This window comes from Chlorocebus sabaeus, chromosome X, assembly GCF_047675955.1.
Source record: "Chlorocebus sabaeus isolate Y175 chromosome X, mChlSab1.0.hap1, whole genome shotgun sequence".
NCBI classification, from domain to species: domain Eukaryota; kingdom Metazoa; phylum Chordata; class Mammalia; order Primates; family Cercopithecidae; genus Chlorocebus; species Chlorocebus sabaeus.
Window position 1 is genome coordinate 134536761 of NC_132933.1, and position 18903 is coordinate 134555663.

At 39.4% G+C, this 18903-nt stretch overlaps 1 protein-coding gene across 5 annotated transcripts in view; it reads left to right on the forward strand.

The window, feature by feature from the left end:
* The window catches only part of SCML2 (Scm polycomb group protein like 2), a 123445-nt gene that overhangs the window by 21271 nt on the left and 83271 nt on the right, over nucleotides 1–18903 (forward strand). For all 5 annotated transcript variants that reach the window (XM_007991174.3, XM_007991177.3, XM_007991178.3 and 2 more), the window contains exons 4-6: nucleotides 5037–5107; nucleotides 5926–6160; nucleotides 9907–9995. In XM_007991174.3, coding sequence (XP_007989365.1) covers nucleotides 5037–5107; nucleotides 5926–6160; nucleotides 9907–9995 — 395 coding nt within the window. The remainder of the gene's footprint in view (nucleotides 1–5036; nucleotides 5108–5925; nucleotides 6161–9906; nucleotides 9996–18903) is intronic.

The following is an 18903-nucleotide window of genomic DNA, read 5'->3' on the forward strand; positions in this document are numbered from 1 at the left end:
CTTGGCTCACTGCAACCTCCACCTTCTGGGTTTAAGTGATTATGCCTCATCCTCCCAGGTAGCTGGGACTACAGGTGTGCACCACCATGCCTGGCTAGGTTTTGTATTTTTAGTAGAGATGGAGTTTCACTGTGCTGGCTATGCTGGTTTCAAACCTCCGACCTCAGGTGATCCACTTGCCTCAATCTCCCAAAATGCTGGGATTACAGGCATGAGCCACTGCGCCCGGTTCTTTTTTCTTCTTTATAACACAGGGATAATGATAGTACTTATCTCATGGTACTACTGGAAATAAATAGAGGAAATGAATTTAAAGCACCTAATATAATGCTTAGGCATATAGTAAGTGTTCAGTAAATGTTAATTTATTAATTCATGTTCCTTATTATGAACAGCACGTGTATAATATTGCATCAGAGACACTCAGGAGATGTAATAGAATCTGATGCATTGGCTTGCTCTTAAATGAGAAAATAAGTCATATGTACACAAAAGGCATTAAAAAATAACATAGCAAACTGTTGTTTTACCAGACATTTCCAGAGATTTCTTGCCCCTTGTGTTTCTGTTGTATTTGCCCTGCCAGCCCCAGTGCAGAGCAGTTCACCCTATGACTTTCTGTTCCTATGTGAAGATTGCCTGTAAGGTAATCCCCGTGGAATTGTTGTCTCTCACTATAGCTGGGCCCTCAGTGCTCCCTTAACTTTCTTTCCTGTGGCCTTATTTGTTCTTCAACTCTTACCTGTAACCCCCAAATCCTCTGAGCTTTGAAATGGAGGCCATTGAATTAGACTGTTCTTTATCCCTACAAACTCCTCTCCATGTGTTTTTAAAAATATAACAGCTTTACTGAGATAAAATTCACATATCATATAATTCACCTATTTACAGTGCACAATTCAATGGTTTTCAGTATGTTCACAGAGTTGTGCAACCACCACCACAGTCAATTTTAGAGCATTTTTATCCCCCTAAAAAGAAATCCTGTACCCATTAACAGTACTCCCCATTTCCCCCTAGTGCCTCGTCTCTCCCCCAGCTCTAGGCAAACACTGGTCTACTTTCTGCCTCTATAGATTTTCCCATTGTAGACATTTAGTTAAAAAAATAGATTACTTAAGTTGATAGCTTCTGCAGATACTTCTCAGGCCTGGGCCCTAACATCCTATTTTAGAAATCAGTAAGTGACTATGAGAAGATAAGCTCCAAGAGAGCCAGGGTTTTAATCTGTTTTATTAACTGATGCATCTGCAGTACCTAGGACAGTCCCTGGCGCCAACATGCTGATGACCTGCTATGGGAATCCGGTTATGAACAATACAGACATGATTCCTGCCCTCTTTTATTGACTGACTGACTGAGACAAGGTCTTACTCTCTCACCCAGGCCGGAGTGCAGTGGCATGATCATGGCATATTGCAGCTTTGACCTTCTGGGCTCAAGTGATCCTCTCACTTCAGCCTCCTGAGTATCTGGGACCACAGGCGTGCACCACCATGCCTGGCAATTTTTAACAATTTTTTGTAGAGACAGGGTCTCCCTGTGTTTCCCAGGCTGGTATTGAATTCCTAGGCTCAAGCGATCTGCCCACCTCAGCCTTCCAAAGTGCTGGTATTACAGGTGTGAACCACTGCACCCAGCCTCTTACCCTCTTTGAGCTTAGTGGGAAAGATAGAGATCAACAGATACCTAATTATAGTTGTGATAAATGCTGTGAATTAGTGGATGCTGATCATTCAGCTGAGAAACTTCTATCTCTAGGTATTTTGCCCATCTTCACATAGCTTGTGATCTCAAGGATAGCACTGGTGGAAGACATGATTCTGATTTACTCTAGGGAAGACCGGGGAGCTCACTTGGGTTATATTCAGTACAAAAAGATGTTGGAGCTAATGTGTGGACTAGAATAGAGTACAAGTAAAAGAAGAAGAGAGACCATGGGCATATGTGAATAACAATCAGATCACAAGGTTATATATGTATCGTATCAGTTCCCAGGCCTCTCTTCTGAGATAGAATACTGCCCCCATCTCCAATCTGTCAATGGAGATATGATGCAGAGGCAGACTGGGACCTCAGGCTTAACTAAGACTTTCTGACTGTTTTGACTTCTGGTTGGGAATTCTAGTGGTGGTATTGATGTAGATGTGTCAAGTCTAAATTAGTAAAGCCTGGATCTTTGTGTGTTTCCCCTATGTTATTGGTAGAGTCTGAGCATGTGGGCAGCCAAGATGAACAGTTTTATCAAGATGATTAAGAATTTTGCCTTATGGAAAAAAGGGAAAAACAACAACAACACCAAAAAAACCTGAGGCTCCAAATGGCAAATGCTGGATATGGTCATTAACCAGTAATCTGATAGAAAATTATATTGTAGAGCACTAGTATAAAGGATTTGCTAGCTCAAATTGTAGCCCATTCAGACACAAATGGTAATAGAATATTTTTAAAATTTGTGTTATGGAGATGAATTAAGTATTTTCTAATATTATTAAAAAATTTTACAAATGTCATTGGTTTATGGAAGAGTGTTAGTTCTTTGGGTATTCATTTCCTGCTTGGTTTACACTGACTTACACTCTTTTCCTCCAGGGATGTCAGCTTTGTAATGACATCCATCCATCCCAACTAAATGTTTTTTTTTTTTTTTTTTAGACGGAGTCTCTCTCTGTTGCCCAGGCTGGAGTGCAGTGGCGCGATCTTGGCTCACTGCAACCTTTGCCTCCACCTTCCAGGTTCAAGCGATTCTCTTGCCTCAGCCTCCCAAGTAGTAGCTGGGAGGCACCCGCCACGACGCCCAGCAAATTTTATTTTATTTTATTTTTTTCTTAGTAGAAATGGGGTTTCGCCATGTTGGCCAGGCTGATCTCAAACTCCTGACCTCAGGTGATCCACCCACCTCGGCCTCCCAAATGCTGAGATTACAGGAGTGAGCCCCTGTGCCCGGCCCATTTTGTTCTTTTTAAATGCTCTCCAAGATCATATGGTAGTAGAGCTTCACTTAGAATCTGTAGTGCTAGGGGTCAATCACTGAAACATCTGCTCTGTTTAGTTTTGAAGCCATGGATTTCAGTTTTCACTTTTGACAAAGTTATTCAGTATTAATAAATTTAAGCACAACTATGACTTCTAGTTTTATAATGTGCCGTTTATTGAGTGACTTACATATATGTTACTTTAGCTCTCAACATATCTAGTACCATGTACATTACTTTTCCCATTTTATAAATGAAGGAACTAAGGCTAAGAAAGTGAATGACTTGCTTAGGGTCACATAGCTAGTAAGAGGTAAAGCCATACTGGAAGCAGGCAGATCTGACTCTAAAGCCCACATTCTTTTTTTTGTTTTGAGATGCAGTCTCACTCTGCCACCAGGCAATGGTGCGATCTCGGCTCACTGCAACCTCCACCTCCCGAGTTCAAGCAATTCTCCTGCCTCAGCCTCCCAAGTAGTTGGAATTACAGGTGCCCACCACCATACCCAGCTAATTTTTGTGTTTTTAGTAGAGATGGGATTTCACCATGTTGGCCAGGATGGTCTCGAACTCCTGACCTCAGGTGATCCACTCGCCTCAGCCTCCCAAAGTGCTGGGATTACAGGCGTGAGCCACCGCACCTGGCCCTAAAGCACACATTCTTAACACTCTTCTCTGATGCATGATTTTCAATGCTGGTGGTGCTTGTTTCACATCATCTGGAAGTGGAATCAAACCCAGTATTTTCTTTTAAATGAAACAGTCTCTTAGATCTATTAAACAAAAACAAGGTGCAAAATGTTATGTGTGACATGCTTAATACCACATATAATATGTATACATACATATGGAAATGCATACACACATATGTAATGGTGGTACACTGGAGGTGGTTCACACCAGCTTGGGAGAGCCAATTGTGTACATATTTTCCCAATTTGGTGGTTGGTGGTTTTACCTTGGCACCTTACAGTCAACCATGGTGGTCATATTTACGTCACAGAAATCTGCAAACGCTATCAGTCAGGTTTTTTGTTGTATTTTCCAGAAAGCTGGTTGTTAAACATTATCAGCACTCTGTAGGTTTTTTTTGTTTTTTGCAAGGGGGGAGTCATCTAAGTATATCTTTTGACGGAAGTGTAAGAAGCTGGTAAACATAGATTCTTCCAAGAAAGAGAACTGTCAAACCCAATATTTTTATAGTGAGGAAATTTAACAAGAGTATAGAAAAGCCTCATGAATGATGAGAATTAAACATCATGTGAATTACTAGTTCGTTCACTACTACTATCAAGTCTTTTTCTCAGTGTCTTGACAGTCTGGCTGGCACAGTGAAATGATATGTTCAAGCCAGACAATGTGCTCTGCTTTCTGATCTTCTCTTCTAACATTATAATATGTCATGAAGACTAAGGAAGGACAGCAAGAGTCTGTAGAAAATGTAGGTCATTAAAATAATCCATATTAGTGACTGTACTGATGACTGGTTTATTGCTTTGTTTTGCCACCATCTTCTTGACACTCTGAATGGAGATCTAATAGTCCATTGAGAAACTACTCTGGTTACTGGATTTTTTTCTTTCCATAAAGTATTTCAGGGGTAAAATTCTGTTTGACCACACACTAAACACCTTTAGCTCCCCATGAATGACAAAGAAGTGCCTTCACATTAATGGAATAAAGTGGTGAAAACATATTTATCGAATAAATTTATATTAGAGACAGATGGGTAGACTTTGCTATTACTCTGTAACAATTTCTTTAGTTATTTCTAACATCCACATTTTTAGAATCACTGTGCTGTAGTCCACATTACAATGAGAGTATCTAGGTTATAATTTATATCTGAGCCATTATTATGAGGATATCATCTGATCTTTTATTTTTATGCTGGTCATGAAATGTAGATCAGGATGTTTGAATCTACTCTTTTGGAAGTTTGTTTGTTTTTTTTTTAAAGAGGCATGGAACTAAAACCCATTTTAATCCTGAAAGTTGTATATACTAAAAGTTACATTGTATATGCTTTAAGAAACTATTTTGTACATGTGTTTTTTCCAGATGATTTCCACTGGGAGGAGTATTTGAAAGAGACTGGGTCTATAAGTGCTCCTTCAGAGTGCTTCCGTCAGGTATGCCAAGATTCTGTAGCTGTTGGTTAATGTAAACTATTAACTTGTTGGAGGATGTCTGTGTGATTGTTAGATTCTGGTAGTGTGAGGAGATAGTGGGATTGTGGTAATGCCACTTAAGAGCCAGATGGTCTCTTTGCATTCATGAATTAAGAACTTACTCTATGTCAGGTATACTAAGCTTTATGATTGCCCATCTGGCAGGAAAAGCAGACATGTAAATAAATAATTATGAGAAGTGTGATAACTCCACACTGGAAGGGCTCACAGGAGAGATGCTATTTGAGATGGTTGGAATGGGAGGAAGGATATTCCAGGCAGAGAGAACATCTAAAGCCAAGGCACATGGGCATGAAAGCATCTGAGTATTAAGGGATGGCTTGGGGTGACTGGAGCACAAAGTGGATAGCAGCGATAATGTGGAAATGAGGTTAAAGTTGTGGGGGCATTTAAACTGTGCTGAGGAGTTGGACTTTATTATAGGCAGTGGTGAGCTGCTTGTTGGCTAATTTCAAGGGGAATGGCCTAATCAGATTCTTACTTTAGAAAGCCACTCAGGGTATATTTTAGAGGTTGTATTTGGGTTGCCTGGAAGTGGGCAGATGGGTGAGAACAGCAGTGGGTAGTGTTTTTATGCTGCATGTCAAGCCAAGGAGAGAATCTGAAGATCTTTTGCTTGACTCTTACAGCTCTGACCTCACTTATCATCCGCCGTGACTGTTATTTAAAATGTTCCTCAGGTATTCTGGTGACATAGCTATCCATGTGTCTCGTCTTATAGTTGATGCATTTTAACCAAATTTTATTTATATGTATAGTCTCAGATTCCACCTGTGAATGATTTCAAAGTTGGTATGAAATTGGAAGCCCGTGATCCTCGCAATGCCACTTCAGTGTGTATTGCTACGGTTATTGGAATTACTGGGGCCAGGTTACGGTTACGACTGGATGGTAGTGATAATAGAAATGATTTTTGGAGGCTTGTCGATTCCCCAGATATACAACCTGTTGGGACATGTGAAAAGGAAGGAGACTTACTTCAACCTCCACTAGGTAAGAAGAAACAGTTTTAAAAATAGTATATTCTTTCTAATGTGATGTTCAATAGAAATGGCTTTAAGTGGCCTTTTAAAATTTATTTTCTTGGGCATTCTTGTAAATAGATGGTCAGATGGTTACTGTGGAGAATGTATGATGAGCGAGGAAATCAGCACCATCTGTTGTGGAGTTTTGCTTAAGTACATATCTGGCATATGTGTATGGAAGATTCCCCACTCCAGGGCAAGACTCATGCTAGGTCTTCAGACTTGAAATGTCAGAACCAACTCTACTAGATTACATATGCAGATTCAGAACTCCTTCTGGAGAAGAACTTTGTAGCATTTGATACAAGGCACATGCTCTCTCAATGTTGTCCACTGAGCCATTCAGCAATTTTGGTATAGGGATAAGCCTAGGGGAAGGGTATGATTCCACATTCAGTTTCCAGTTTCAAACTCAAGAATTTCATTTTACCTACAGTGGGAAGAAATCAGAGTGAGAGGGGCAGGAATTAGTACCTTTAGGTCTTTGAAAAGGAGAAAATGGATATTTTAGCAAAGATTTTAAGATACAAAATATGTACTTTAATTTTGGCCAAATTTTTGAAAGGTAAAAAGGGTGTGACTAATTTGGGGCAACATTTTTCTTTTTAAAATTTAAGCATACCATGATACTCTGTAGGAAAGAAATTATGTAGTTTATTTAGTTGCTGTTCTATACTTTGAGTGAATGGTGGGTATTTATTTTTATTTGGTTCTTTACAGTGCTGAAAATGAAAATTCCTTGTTGCAAAGCACAATAAAAGAATGGATTTTTTTTGTTTTCCTATTAGTGAAAAATTCCTTGAGAATCACAAATTTAAGATACTAACAATAGCCACTCTTTAGTAATATATCTTTATGCTGTCCTTGTTCTGTTTGTTCGTTATAACTCATTTGGTTTAAAAAATATTTTTTTTTGAGATGGTTCTTGCTCTTGTTGCCCAGGTTGGAGTGCAGTGGTGTGATCTCGGCTCACTGCAACCTCTGCCTCCTGGTTTCAAGCCATTCTCCTGCCTCAGCCTCCCAAGTAGTTGGGATTACAGGCGCCCACCACCACACCTGGCTAATTTTCGTATTTTTAAGTAGAGACGGGGTTTCACCATGTTGACCAGGCTAGTCTCAAACTCCTGACCTCAGGTGATCCGCCCACCTCTGCCTCCCAAAGTGCTGGGATTACAGGAGTGAGCCACTGCTCCGGGCTAAAATATTTTAAAAAACTAGTTGGAGATATGTTATTCCAAGAAGATGGCTTGGGTCATGTTTGTTTGTTACCTTTTGCCTTCTTTCACTCACGTCTTTTGTTGTTTATTTGCTGTTTGTAATATTTCTCAAATTACACAGAATTCTGTGTGAAAGATAAGTACAAACCTGGGCTTAGTGCTTCCCTATTTGGATTTTATTTCTCTTTTTGCAGTGTGGAATGTTTTTGCAGTTTGTTTAAGGAGATGCTGCTATTGTAATTGTTAGCATTTCAGATACATAACTTGATTTATGGTGATTCTTTTAAATAAAATTCTTAGACTTTTGTTTTATTTAAAAATATGAAATGTATAGAAATACGTGCCGATTAGTATCTGTTTTGGCAATATACCTAAAAATGCACAATTGGTGCCAGTTTGCTTTTTAGGCACTTTTGAATAGTTTAACTTCCATTTTATTTACTTATTTATTTGTTTGTTTGTTTGTTTATATTTATTTATTTTGAGACAGAGTTTCGCTCTGTCACCCAGATTAGAGTGCAGTGGCGCCATCTCGGCTCACTACAAGCTCCGCCTCCCAGGTTCACGCCATTCTCCTGCCTCAGCTTCCAGAGTAGCTGGGACTACAGACGCCTGCCACTGCACCTGGCTGATTTTTGTATTTTTAGTAGAGACAGGGTTTCACCATGTTAGCCAGGTTGGTCTCGAACTCCTGACCTCATGATTCACCTGCCTCTGCCTCCCAAAGTGCTGGGATTACGAGTGTGAGCCACCGTGCCTGGCCAACTTTCATTTTAATACAACTTATTTAGTTTTCCTTTAAAAAAGATTTATTGATTTAAACTTTAAAGGTTATTATTAAAAGATTTTAAAAAGTTTTAACACACAAACTGAAAGGTGTACAGGTCATAAGTATATAGCTCATTTATAAATGAACACATCTGTAAAACCGTCATCCAAATCAAAAACAGAACATTATCAGCCCCCCAGAAGACCCACTCCTGCTGATAACTAGTCATAATCTCTCCTTTCCTAAAGGTACTGCCATCTAGACTTCCTAACCTTATAAATTAGTTTTATCTCTTTTTAAATTTATATGTACCTTAACTCAATTTTGGTCTTTTAATCTATGTTTGACTTTAAGCAATTATAGAATTAAGTAAAATGTTACATTCAGGAAAATCTGGGCACATGATGGAATAGGATAATACGGGGATTGAGAGAAAGGTTTAAGGACCAGAGAATGATTCTTATGCAGTACTCTCCATAGAATGGAGAATAATAATGTTGATTTATTATAAGGGAGTATGTGAAAAGTCACCCCCCACCCCTGTTTTTTTTTCTAGCAACAATTGTGTCTCTAGTCAGATTAAGGGGATTTTGGTACAGGGTTATTAGAGGATGACTTTCCATCTTACCTTTTTTGTATGTTTTGTTCTGTTGATGGAGAATAGGACAAAACCTGCACCCATTGCCAGTGATTCACGTGCCTCTCTGTCTTAATGTATGCACGTATCGGGGCGCATCCAAATTCTTCTAATTCTGGCATTGAGGCAAGCAGGTGTTGCATGAAACAGATTGCCCCCAGAAAGCAGTAAAACTAGCAGACCCCTGCTCCCTGCTGCATATGCCAGATGCTGTGATACCATTAGTTAGTGAGATCTCTAGAAAAGATACCTGTTGAGTCTATTTTGATAGCATCTCATACAAATTCTAAAAGAAGATCATTTTTAGTATGTATTAAGATTGCTAAAGTGAGAGCTGTCTTTTTTTCTAACACATTTTATGGAAAATTTCAAACATGCAGAAAATGTGAAATAATTTTACAGTGAGTACCCCCATGTCCACTTTCTAGATTCTACCATTATCATTTTATTATGCTTGCTTTATCACATATCCATCTATCTGCGCTTCTGTTATATTCATCAATCCTTCTTATTTGTCAATACATTTCAGAGTGAGTTGTTGACATCAGTGCACGTCCCCTAAATACTTTAGCATATATATCATTAACGAGTAAATATCTATAGGTTTTTTTCTTTCGAGGTAAAATTACATGCAATGAAATGTACTGTTGTGTGTGTATATGTGCTGAGTTTGACAGAAAACTGTCTTTCTGAAATGAAAGAAGCCAGGGGCCCTGAGGAGAAGGGGGCTAGGAGTCTTTTACAGCCTTTACCCTTGCTTGTGTGATTGTTGGTGGTGGAATGGAAGCTCTCCTAGGCTCCAGCTTAGATCACCCCGGGTATTATATACATGTTTGTTGGTGAATCCTAGCTAGTGGCTTCTCTTAAAATGAGAGTTTCTACGCCCACTGTAGCATTGTTGCCAGACAGTACAGTGGGGACACTAGCAGTGAGAGGAGGGTACATCTGCTCCTCTTGCCCATGTTCAGAGTTCTTAGATAAGAAAGTCATTCTCTTGAGAATAATGGGAATGAAACCTATTTTTTATACCAACTTGTTAATAGTATCACAGGGAGGCTTTTTCATGATACCTAATTTATTTTATAAAACAGGATACCAGATGAATACATCATCCTGGCCGATGTTCCTCTTAAAGACACTAAACGGGTCTGAAATGGCATCTGCCACATTATTTAAGAAGGTAAGAAAGATGTTATAAAAAGCTGCCATGTTTTTATTGTTTTAGTGGGAATGCTTAAATGCATAATCTTCTGTGACATGGAAAAGCAAACATACTTTTAAAATTACTGGATTGGCAAGTGTATTAGTTTGCTGGGGTTGCCATAACAAAGTACCACAGACTGGGTGGCTTAAACAACAGAAATTTATTTTTTCCATTCTAGAGGCTGTATGTCCAAGATCAAGGTACCCTCAGATAATGTGCAGTGCTCCACCATTAGCATACAGACATGTTTGTATCTCCACACCTTCACTAACATTGAATATTATTCATCTTTTAAAATTGTGGGAATCTTTTTTGTGGGGGAGTGGTGAAGATGAGGATGGTATTCCATTGGTTTCTGGTGAGATCTCTTCTTGGCTTGCAGATGGATGCTTTCTTGCTGTGTCTTCACATGGTCTTTTCTCTATCCATGCACATCCCTAGTGTGTCTTCCTCTTCTTATAGGGACACCAGTCCTGTTGGATTAGAGGCCAACCCTTATGACCTCACTTAACCTTTATTACTTCCTTAAAGGCCCTATTTCCAAATACATTTATGTTGGGGGTTGGTGCTTCAACATATGAATTTTGAGATGATAGAATTAAATTTGTAATAATAGATTAAATAACAGAATTGTATTTTTGCACAGTTGTGGAGGCTAGAAATCTGAGATCAAGGTGTCAGCAGGTTTGGTTTTTTTTTTTTTTTTTTTTTGAGACAGTCTCACCTGTCACCCAGACTGGAGTACAGTGGCGCAATCTTGGCTCACTGCAACCTCCGCCTCCCAGGTTCAAGCAATTCTACCTTAGCCTCCTGAGTAGCTGGGACTACAGGCGTGCACCACCATGTCCAGATAATTTTTTTGTATTTTTAGTAGAGGTGGGGTTTCACCATATTGGCCAGGCTGGTCTTGAACTCCTTTTTCTTTTTTTTTGAGACTGAGTTTTGCTCTGTCACTCAGGCTGGAGTGCAATGGTATGATCTCAGCTTCTTGGGTTCAAGCAATTCTCATGCCTCAGCCTCCTGAGTAGCTGGGATTACAGGTGTGTGCCACCACACCGGGCTAATTTTTGTGTTTTTAGTAGAGACGGGGTCTCACCGTGTTGTCCTGGCTGGTCTTGAACTCCTGGGCTCAGGTGATCTGCCAGCCTCAGCCTCTCAAAGTGCTGGAATTGCAGGCATGAGCCACTGTCCCCAGCCAGGTTTGGTTTCTTTTGAGGCCTCTCTCCTTGGCTTGTAGATGGCTGCCTTTTCCCTGTGTTTTCATGTGATCGGTTTATCTGTGTCCAATTTGTTCCTCTTATAAGGATGTCAGTCATATTGGATTAGGGCCTACCCTGATAACCTTATTTTAACTTAATTACCTCTTTGAAGACCCTATGTCCAGATACCATCACATTCTGAGGTACTGGGGGTTAGTGCTTCAACATATGAATTTTGGGAGTGACACAATTCAGTCTATAACATCAAGTCATAAAAAAGTCTCAATTATAATAACCCACTAGTCCAATTTCATTAGTAGCCTCTTTCTTGACTGTAGATATAAAAAGAGTGCTCTACTGGAAGCAAATATTCATTGCTATTTTTTATTTGCATTCAGAAGTGAATCTTCCCCTCACTTTACTGTGTTAGTCCCTTTGATACTGGAGAAAAAGATGATGGGCCAAAAAAATAACTTGAAAGTTAGTTGGAGAGATTTGGTTTCAGAAGTAAACAATGTTAAAAGCAGTCATTGGAAAGAATTTGTCATGAGGAAATACTTGCTATATAAAAAAAGAGGAAAAATTTCCAGAATAGTTTATATTTTTGAGAAAATGTTGAAGAGTACGTTAAGAAACAATAAAAGCCACGTTTTAAATTATGAGTCAAAATATTTCTTTCTCACCTTTTCTTCTGATTGTTTTTCAATCTCAACTTTTATTACAACTATACTTGGAATGGTAAGAATTGATTGTAGTTTTAAAAAGCTTTTGAAGAAGATTGAAGGCATAAGGATGTGAAACATCAATTACTATGCCTCCTTCATTGCAAAGAAAAATTCTCTGGGTACATCTTTGAGGAAGATGAATGCAGAAAGTGGACTTGCCCTACCTGCAAGGGACACAGGCAGCACAGGCCCTTTGGCCCGTGGTAAGCCGTGTGTGAGAATAGCTAATTAAAAAATATTTAGCAGAAGTCTTTATTTATTGAACACCTATTAACTTGGGTTGTGACTTTAGAAAAGCCATTGGATCTGTTTTACTAGTCAGATTGCTTGATCAGCTGGTCGCGTGCCACACTTGTTGTACACATTATGTTTTCAATTTTTTAAATTATAAAAATAATTCATGTGGTGGGGGGCAGGGGATGGGAATCAAGCTATACTCTTAGCTGGAGTGAAAAATGCATCTCCCTTTGTCCCAACCATTCCTTCATTCCCCTCTTCCCTCCAAATTGAAGTTTTTTTTTTATTTTTTAATTTTTTTATTATTATACTTTAAGTTCTAGGGTACATGTGCATAACGTGCAGGTTTGTTACATATGTATACTTGTGCCATGTTGGTGTGCTGCACCCATCAACTCATCAGCACCCATCAACTCGTCATTTATATCAGGTATAACTCCCAGTGCAATCCCTCCTCCCTCCTCCCTCCCCCCTCCCCATGATAGGCCCCGGTGTGTGATGTTCCCCTTCCCAAGTCCAAGTGATCTCATTGTTCAGTTCCTACCTATGAGTGAGAACATGCGGTGTTTGGTTTTCTGTTCTTGTGATAGTTTGCTAAGAATGATGGTTTCCAGCTGCATCCATGTCCCTACAAAGGACACAAACTCATCCTTTTTTATGGCTGCGTAGTATTCCATGGTGTATATGTGCCACATTTTCTTAATCCAGTCTGCCACTGATGGACATTTGGGTTGATTCCAAGTCTTTGCTGTTGTGAATAGTGCCACAATAAACATACGTGTGTTTGTGTCTTTATAGCAGCATGATTTATAATCCTTTGGGTATATACCCAGTAATGGGATGGCTGGGTCATATGGTACATCTAGTTCTAGATCCTTGAGGAATCGCCATACTGTTTTCCATAATGGTTGAACTAGTTCACAATCCCACCAACGGTATAAAAGTGTTCCTATTTCACCAAATCCTCTCCAGCACCTGTCGTTTCCTGACTTTTTTTTTTTTTTTTAATTTATTTATTATTATTAAACTTCAAGTTGTAGGGTACATGTGCACAACGTGCAGGTTTGCTACATATGTATACTTGTGCCATGTTGGTGTGCTGCACCCATCAACTCGTCATTTACATCAGGTATAACTCCCAATGCAATCCCTCCCCCCTGCCCCCTCCACATGATAGGCCCCGGTGTGTGATGTTCCCCTTCCCGAGTCCAAGTGATCTCATTGTTCAGTTCCCACCTACGAGTGAGAACATGCGGTGTTTGGTTTTCTGTTCTTGTGATAGTTTGCTAAGAATGATGGTTTCCAGCTGCATCCATGTCCCTACAAAGGACACAAACTCATCCTTTTTTATGGCTGCATAGTTTTAATGATTGCCATTCTAACTGGTGTGAGATGGTATCTCATTGTGGTTTTGATTTGCATTTCTCTGATGGCCAGCGATGATGAGCATTTTTTCATGTGTCTGTTGGCTATATGAATGTCCTCTTTTGAGAAGTGTCTGTTCATATCCTTTGCCCACTTTTTGATGGGGTTGTTTGTTTTTTTCTTGTAAATTTGTTTGAGTTCTTTGTAGGTTCTGGATATTAGCCCTTTGTCAGATGAGTAGATTGCAAAGATTCTCTCCCATTCTGTAGGTTGCCTGTTCACTCTGATGGTAGTTTCTTTTGCTGTGCAGAAGCTCTTTAGTTTAATGAGATCCCATTTGTCAATTTTGGCTTTTGTTGCTGTTGCTTTTGGTGTTTTAGACATGAAGTCCTTGCCCATGCCTGTGTCCTGAATGGTATTACCTAGGTTTTCTTCTAGGGTTTTTATGGTATTAGGTCTAACATTTAAGTCTCTAATCTATCTTGAATTAATTTTCGTGTAAGGAGTAAGGAAAGGATCCAGTTTCAGCTTTCTACTTACGGCTAGCCAATTTTCCCAGCACCATTTATTAAATAGGGAATCCTTTCCCCATTTCTTGTTTTTCTGAGGTTTGTCAAAGATCAGATGGCTGTAGATGTGTGGTATTATTTCTGAGGACTCTGTTCTGTTCCATTGGTCTATATCTCTGTTTTGGTACCAGTACCATGCTGTTTTGGTTACTGTAGCCTTGTAGTATAGTTTGAAGTCAGGTAGTGTGATGCTTCCAGCTTTGTTCTTTTGACTTAGGATTGCCTTGGCAATGCAGGGTCTTTTTTGGTTCCATATGAACTTTAAAGCAGTTTTTTCCAATTCTGTGAAGAAAGTCATTGGTAGCTTGATGGGGATGGCATTGAATCTATAAATAACCTTGGGCAGTATGGCCGTTTTCATGATACTGATTCTTCCTATCCATGAGCGTGGTATGTTCTTCCATTTGTTTGTGTCCTCTTTTATTTCACTGAGCAGTGGTTTGTAGTTCTCCTTGAAGAGGTCCTTTACATCCCTTGTAAGTTGGATTCCTAGGTATTTTATTCTCTTTGAAGCAATTGTGAATGGAAGTTCATTCATGATTTGGCTCTCTGTTTGCCTGTTACTGGTGTATAAGAATGCTTGTGATTTTTGCACATTAATTTTGTATCCTGAGACTTTGCTGAAGTTTCTTATCAGCTTAAGGAGATTTTGGGCTGAGACAATGGGGTTTTCTAAATATACAATCATGTCATCTGCAAAGAGGGACAATTTGACTTTTCTTTTTTTAACTGAATACCCTTGATTTCTTTCTCTTGCCTGATTGCCCTAGCCAGAACTTCCAACACTATGTTGAACAGGAGTGGTGAGAGAGGGCATCCCTGTCTTGTGCCAGTTTTCAAAGGGAATTTTTCCAGTTTTTGCCCATTCAGTATGATATTGGCTGTGGGTTTGTCATAAATAGCTCTTATTATTTTGAGATATGTTCCATCAATACCGAATTTATTGAGTGTTTTTAGCATGAAGGGCTGTTGAATTTTGTCAAAAGCCTTTTCTGCATCTATTGAGATAATCATGTGGTTCTTGTCTTTGGTTCTGTTTATACGCTGGATTACGTTGATTGATTTGCATATGTTGAACCAGCCTTGCGTCCCAGGGATGAAGCCCACTTGATCATAGTGGATAAGCTTTTTGATGTGCTGCTGAATCGGGTTTGCCAGTATATTATTGAGGATTTTTGCATCGATGTTCATCAGGGATATTGGTCTAAAATTCTCTTTTTTTGTAGTGTCTCTGCCAGGCTTTGGTATCAGGATGATGATGGCCTCATAAAATGAGTTAGGGAGGATTCCCTCTTTTTCTATTGATTGGAATAGTTTCAGAAGGAATGGTACCAGCTCCTCCTTGTACCTCTGGTAGAATTTGGCTGTGAATCCATCTGGTCCTGGACTTTTTTTGGTTGGTAGGCTATTAATTATTGCCTCAATTTCAGAGCCTGCTATTGGTCTATTCAGGGAATCAACTTCTTCCTGGTTTAGTCTTGGAAGAGTGTAAGTGTCTAGGAAATTATCCATTTCTTCTAGATTTTCTAGTTTATTTGCGTAGAGGTGTTTATAGTATTCTCTGATGGTAGTTTGTATTTCTGTGGGGTCGGTGGTGATATCCCCTTTATCATTTTTTGTTGCATCTATTTGATTCTTCTCTCTTTTCTTCTTTATTAGTCTTGCTAGCGGTCTGTCAATTTTGTTGATCTTTTCAAAAAACCAACTCCTGGATTCATTGATTTTTTGGAGGATTTTTTGTGTCTCTATCTCCTTCAGTTCTGCTCTGATCTTAGTTATTTCTTGCCTTCTGCTAGCTTTTGAATGTGTTTGCTCTTGCTTCTCTAGTTCTTTTAATTGTGATGTTAGAGTGTCAATTTTAGATCTTTCCAGCTTTCTCTTGTGGGCATTTAGTGCTATAAATTTCCCTCTACACACTGCTTTAAATGTGTCCCAGAGATTCTGGTATGTTGTATCTTTGTTCTCATTGGTTTCAGAGAACATCTTTATTTCTGCCTTCATTTCGTTATGTACCCAGTAGTCATTCAGGAGCAGGTTGTTCAGTTTCCATGTAGTTGAGCGGTTTTGATTGAGTTTCTTAATCCTGAGTTCTAGTTTGATCGCACTGTGGTCTGAGAGACAGTTTGTTATAATTTCTGTTCTTTTACATTTGCTGAGGAGTGCTTTACTTCCAATTATGTGGTCAATTTTGGAATAAGTGCGATATGGTGCTGAGAAGAATGTATATTCTGTTGATTTGGGGTGGAGAGTTCTATAGATGTCTATTAGGTCTGCTTGGTGCAGAGTTGAGTTCAATTCCTGGATATCCTTGTTAACTTTCTGTCTCGTTGATCTGTCTAATGTTGACAGTGGAGTGTTGAAGTCTCCCATTATTATTGTATGGGAGTCTAAGTCTCTTTGTAAGTCTCTAAGGACTTGCTTTATGAATCTGGGTGCTCCTGTATTGGGTGCATATATATTTAGGATAATTAGCTCTTCCTGTTGAATTGATCCCTTTACCATTATGTAATGGCCTTCTTTGTCTCTTTTGATCTTTGATGGTTTAAAGTCTGTTTTATCAGAGACTAGTATTGCAACCCCTGCTTTTTTTTGTTCTCCATTTGCTTGGTAGATCTTCCTCCATCCCTTTATTTTGAGCCTATGTATGTCTCTGCATGTGAGATGGGTCTCCTGAATACAGCAGACTGATGGGTCTTGACTCTTTATCCAGTTTGCCAGTCTGTGTCTTTTAATTGGAGCATTTAGTCCATTTACATTTAAGGTTAATATTGTTATGTGTGAACTTGATCCTGCCATTATGATATTAACTGGTTATTTTGCTCGTTAGTTGATGCAGTTTCTTCCTAGCCTCGATGGTCTTTACATTTTGGCATGTTTTTGCAATGGCTGGTACCGGTCGTTCCTTTCCATGTTTAGTGCTTCCTTCAGGGTCTCTTGTAAGGCAGGCCTGGTGGTGACAAAATCTCTAAGCATTTGCTTATCTGTAAAGGATTTTATTTCTCCTTCACTTATGAAACTTAGTTTGGCTGGATATGAAATTCTGGGTTGAAAATTCTTTTCTTTAAGAATGTTGAATATTGGCCCCCACTCTTTTTTGGCTTGTAGAGTTTCTGCCAAGAGATCTGCTGTTAGTCTGATGGGCTTCCCTTTGTGGGTAACCCGACCTTTCTCTCTGGCTGCCCTTAAGATTTTTTCCTTCATTTCAACTTTGGTGAATCTGGCAATTATGTGTCTTGGAGTTGCTCTTCTCGAGGAGTATCTTTGTGGCGTTCTCTGTATTTCCTGGATTTGAACATTGGCCTGCCCTACTAGGTTGGGGAAGTTCTCCTGGATGATATCCTGAAGAGTGTTTTCCAACTTGGTTCCATTTTCCCCCTCACTTTCAGGCACCCCAATCAGACGTAGATTTGGTCTTTTTACATAATCCCATACTTCTTGCAGGCTTTGTTCATTTCTTTTTCTTCTTTTTTCTTTTGGTTTCTCTTCTCGCTTCATTTCATTCATTTGATCCTCAATCGCTGATACTCTTTCTTCCAGTTGATCGAGTCGGTTACTGAAGCTTGTGCATTTGTCACGTATTTCTCATGTCATGGTTTTCATCTCTGTCATTTCGTTTATGACCTTCTCTGCATTAATTACTCTAGCTATCAATTCTTCCACTCTTTTTTCAAGATTTTTAGTTTCTTTGCGCTGGGTACGTAATTCCTCCTTTAGCTCTGAGAAATTTGATGTACTGAAGCCTTCTTCTCTCATCTCCTCAAAGTCATTCTCCGTCCAGCTTTGATCCGTTGCTGGCAATGAGCTGCGCTTCTTTGCAGGGGGAGATGCGCTCTTAGTTTTTGAATTTCCAGCTTTTCTGCCCTGCTTTTTCCCCATCTTTGTGGTTTTATCTGCCTCTGGTCTTTGATGATGGTGACGTACTGATGGGGTTTTGGTGTAGGTGTCCTTCCTGTTTGATAGTTTTCCTTCTAACAGTCAGGACCCTCAGCTGTAGGTCTGTTGGAGATTGCTTGAGGTCCACTCCAGACCCAGTTTGCCTGGGTATCAGCAGCAGAGGCTCAGTTGAAAATGCAGAAATCACCGGTCTGCTGTGTCGTTCGCGCTGGGAGTTGAAGACTGGAGCTGTTCCTATTCGGCCATCTTGCTCCGCCTCCCCAAATTGAAGTTTTATTTGTTCTCCCAGACCTTTTTCTTTACATTTACAAACAAATATGGGCTTTTTTTTTTTAAACATCAGTTGGAATATATTGTGCATATTATTTTGTGGTTTACTTTTTCTCCTAACATATGTGTGTTTTGGAAATCGTTCTATTTCATTTCATATATATCTTAGCTTGTATTGTACTCTTCTGTAGTATGGATCATCAGAATTCATTTAACCCTAGAATTGACTTAACTGTAAGGATGGATGATTAGGTCATCTCCACATTCTTGTTTAGATCAGCTCTACAGTGAGCATTCTTATAAAGAGCTTTGTGTATAAATGTGAACAGTTGCAGTCTTGGAACTAGAATTGCTTGTTCAAAGGGATGTATGTTTTGGTTGGGCTTTCGGAGGCCAAGGCAGGAGGATCGTTTGAGCCCAGGAGTTAAAAACCAGCCTGGGCAACACAGGGAGACCCTGCCTAAAAAAAATTTTGAAAAATTGTAAAGAGAAAACAAAGGAATGTATATTTTAAATGTTGATATATACTGTTAAATTGCATTCCCAAAGGGTATTCTAAGGCAGGAGTCCCCAACCTTTTTGTCATCAGGGGTCAGTTTCGTGGAAGACAATGTTTCATGGATGG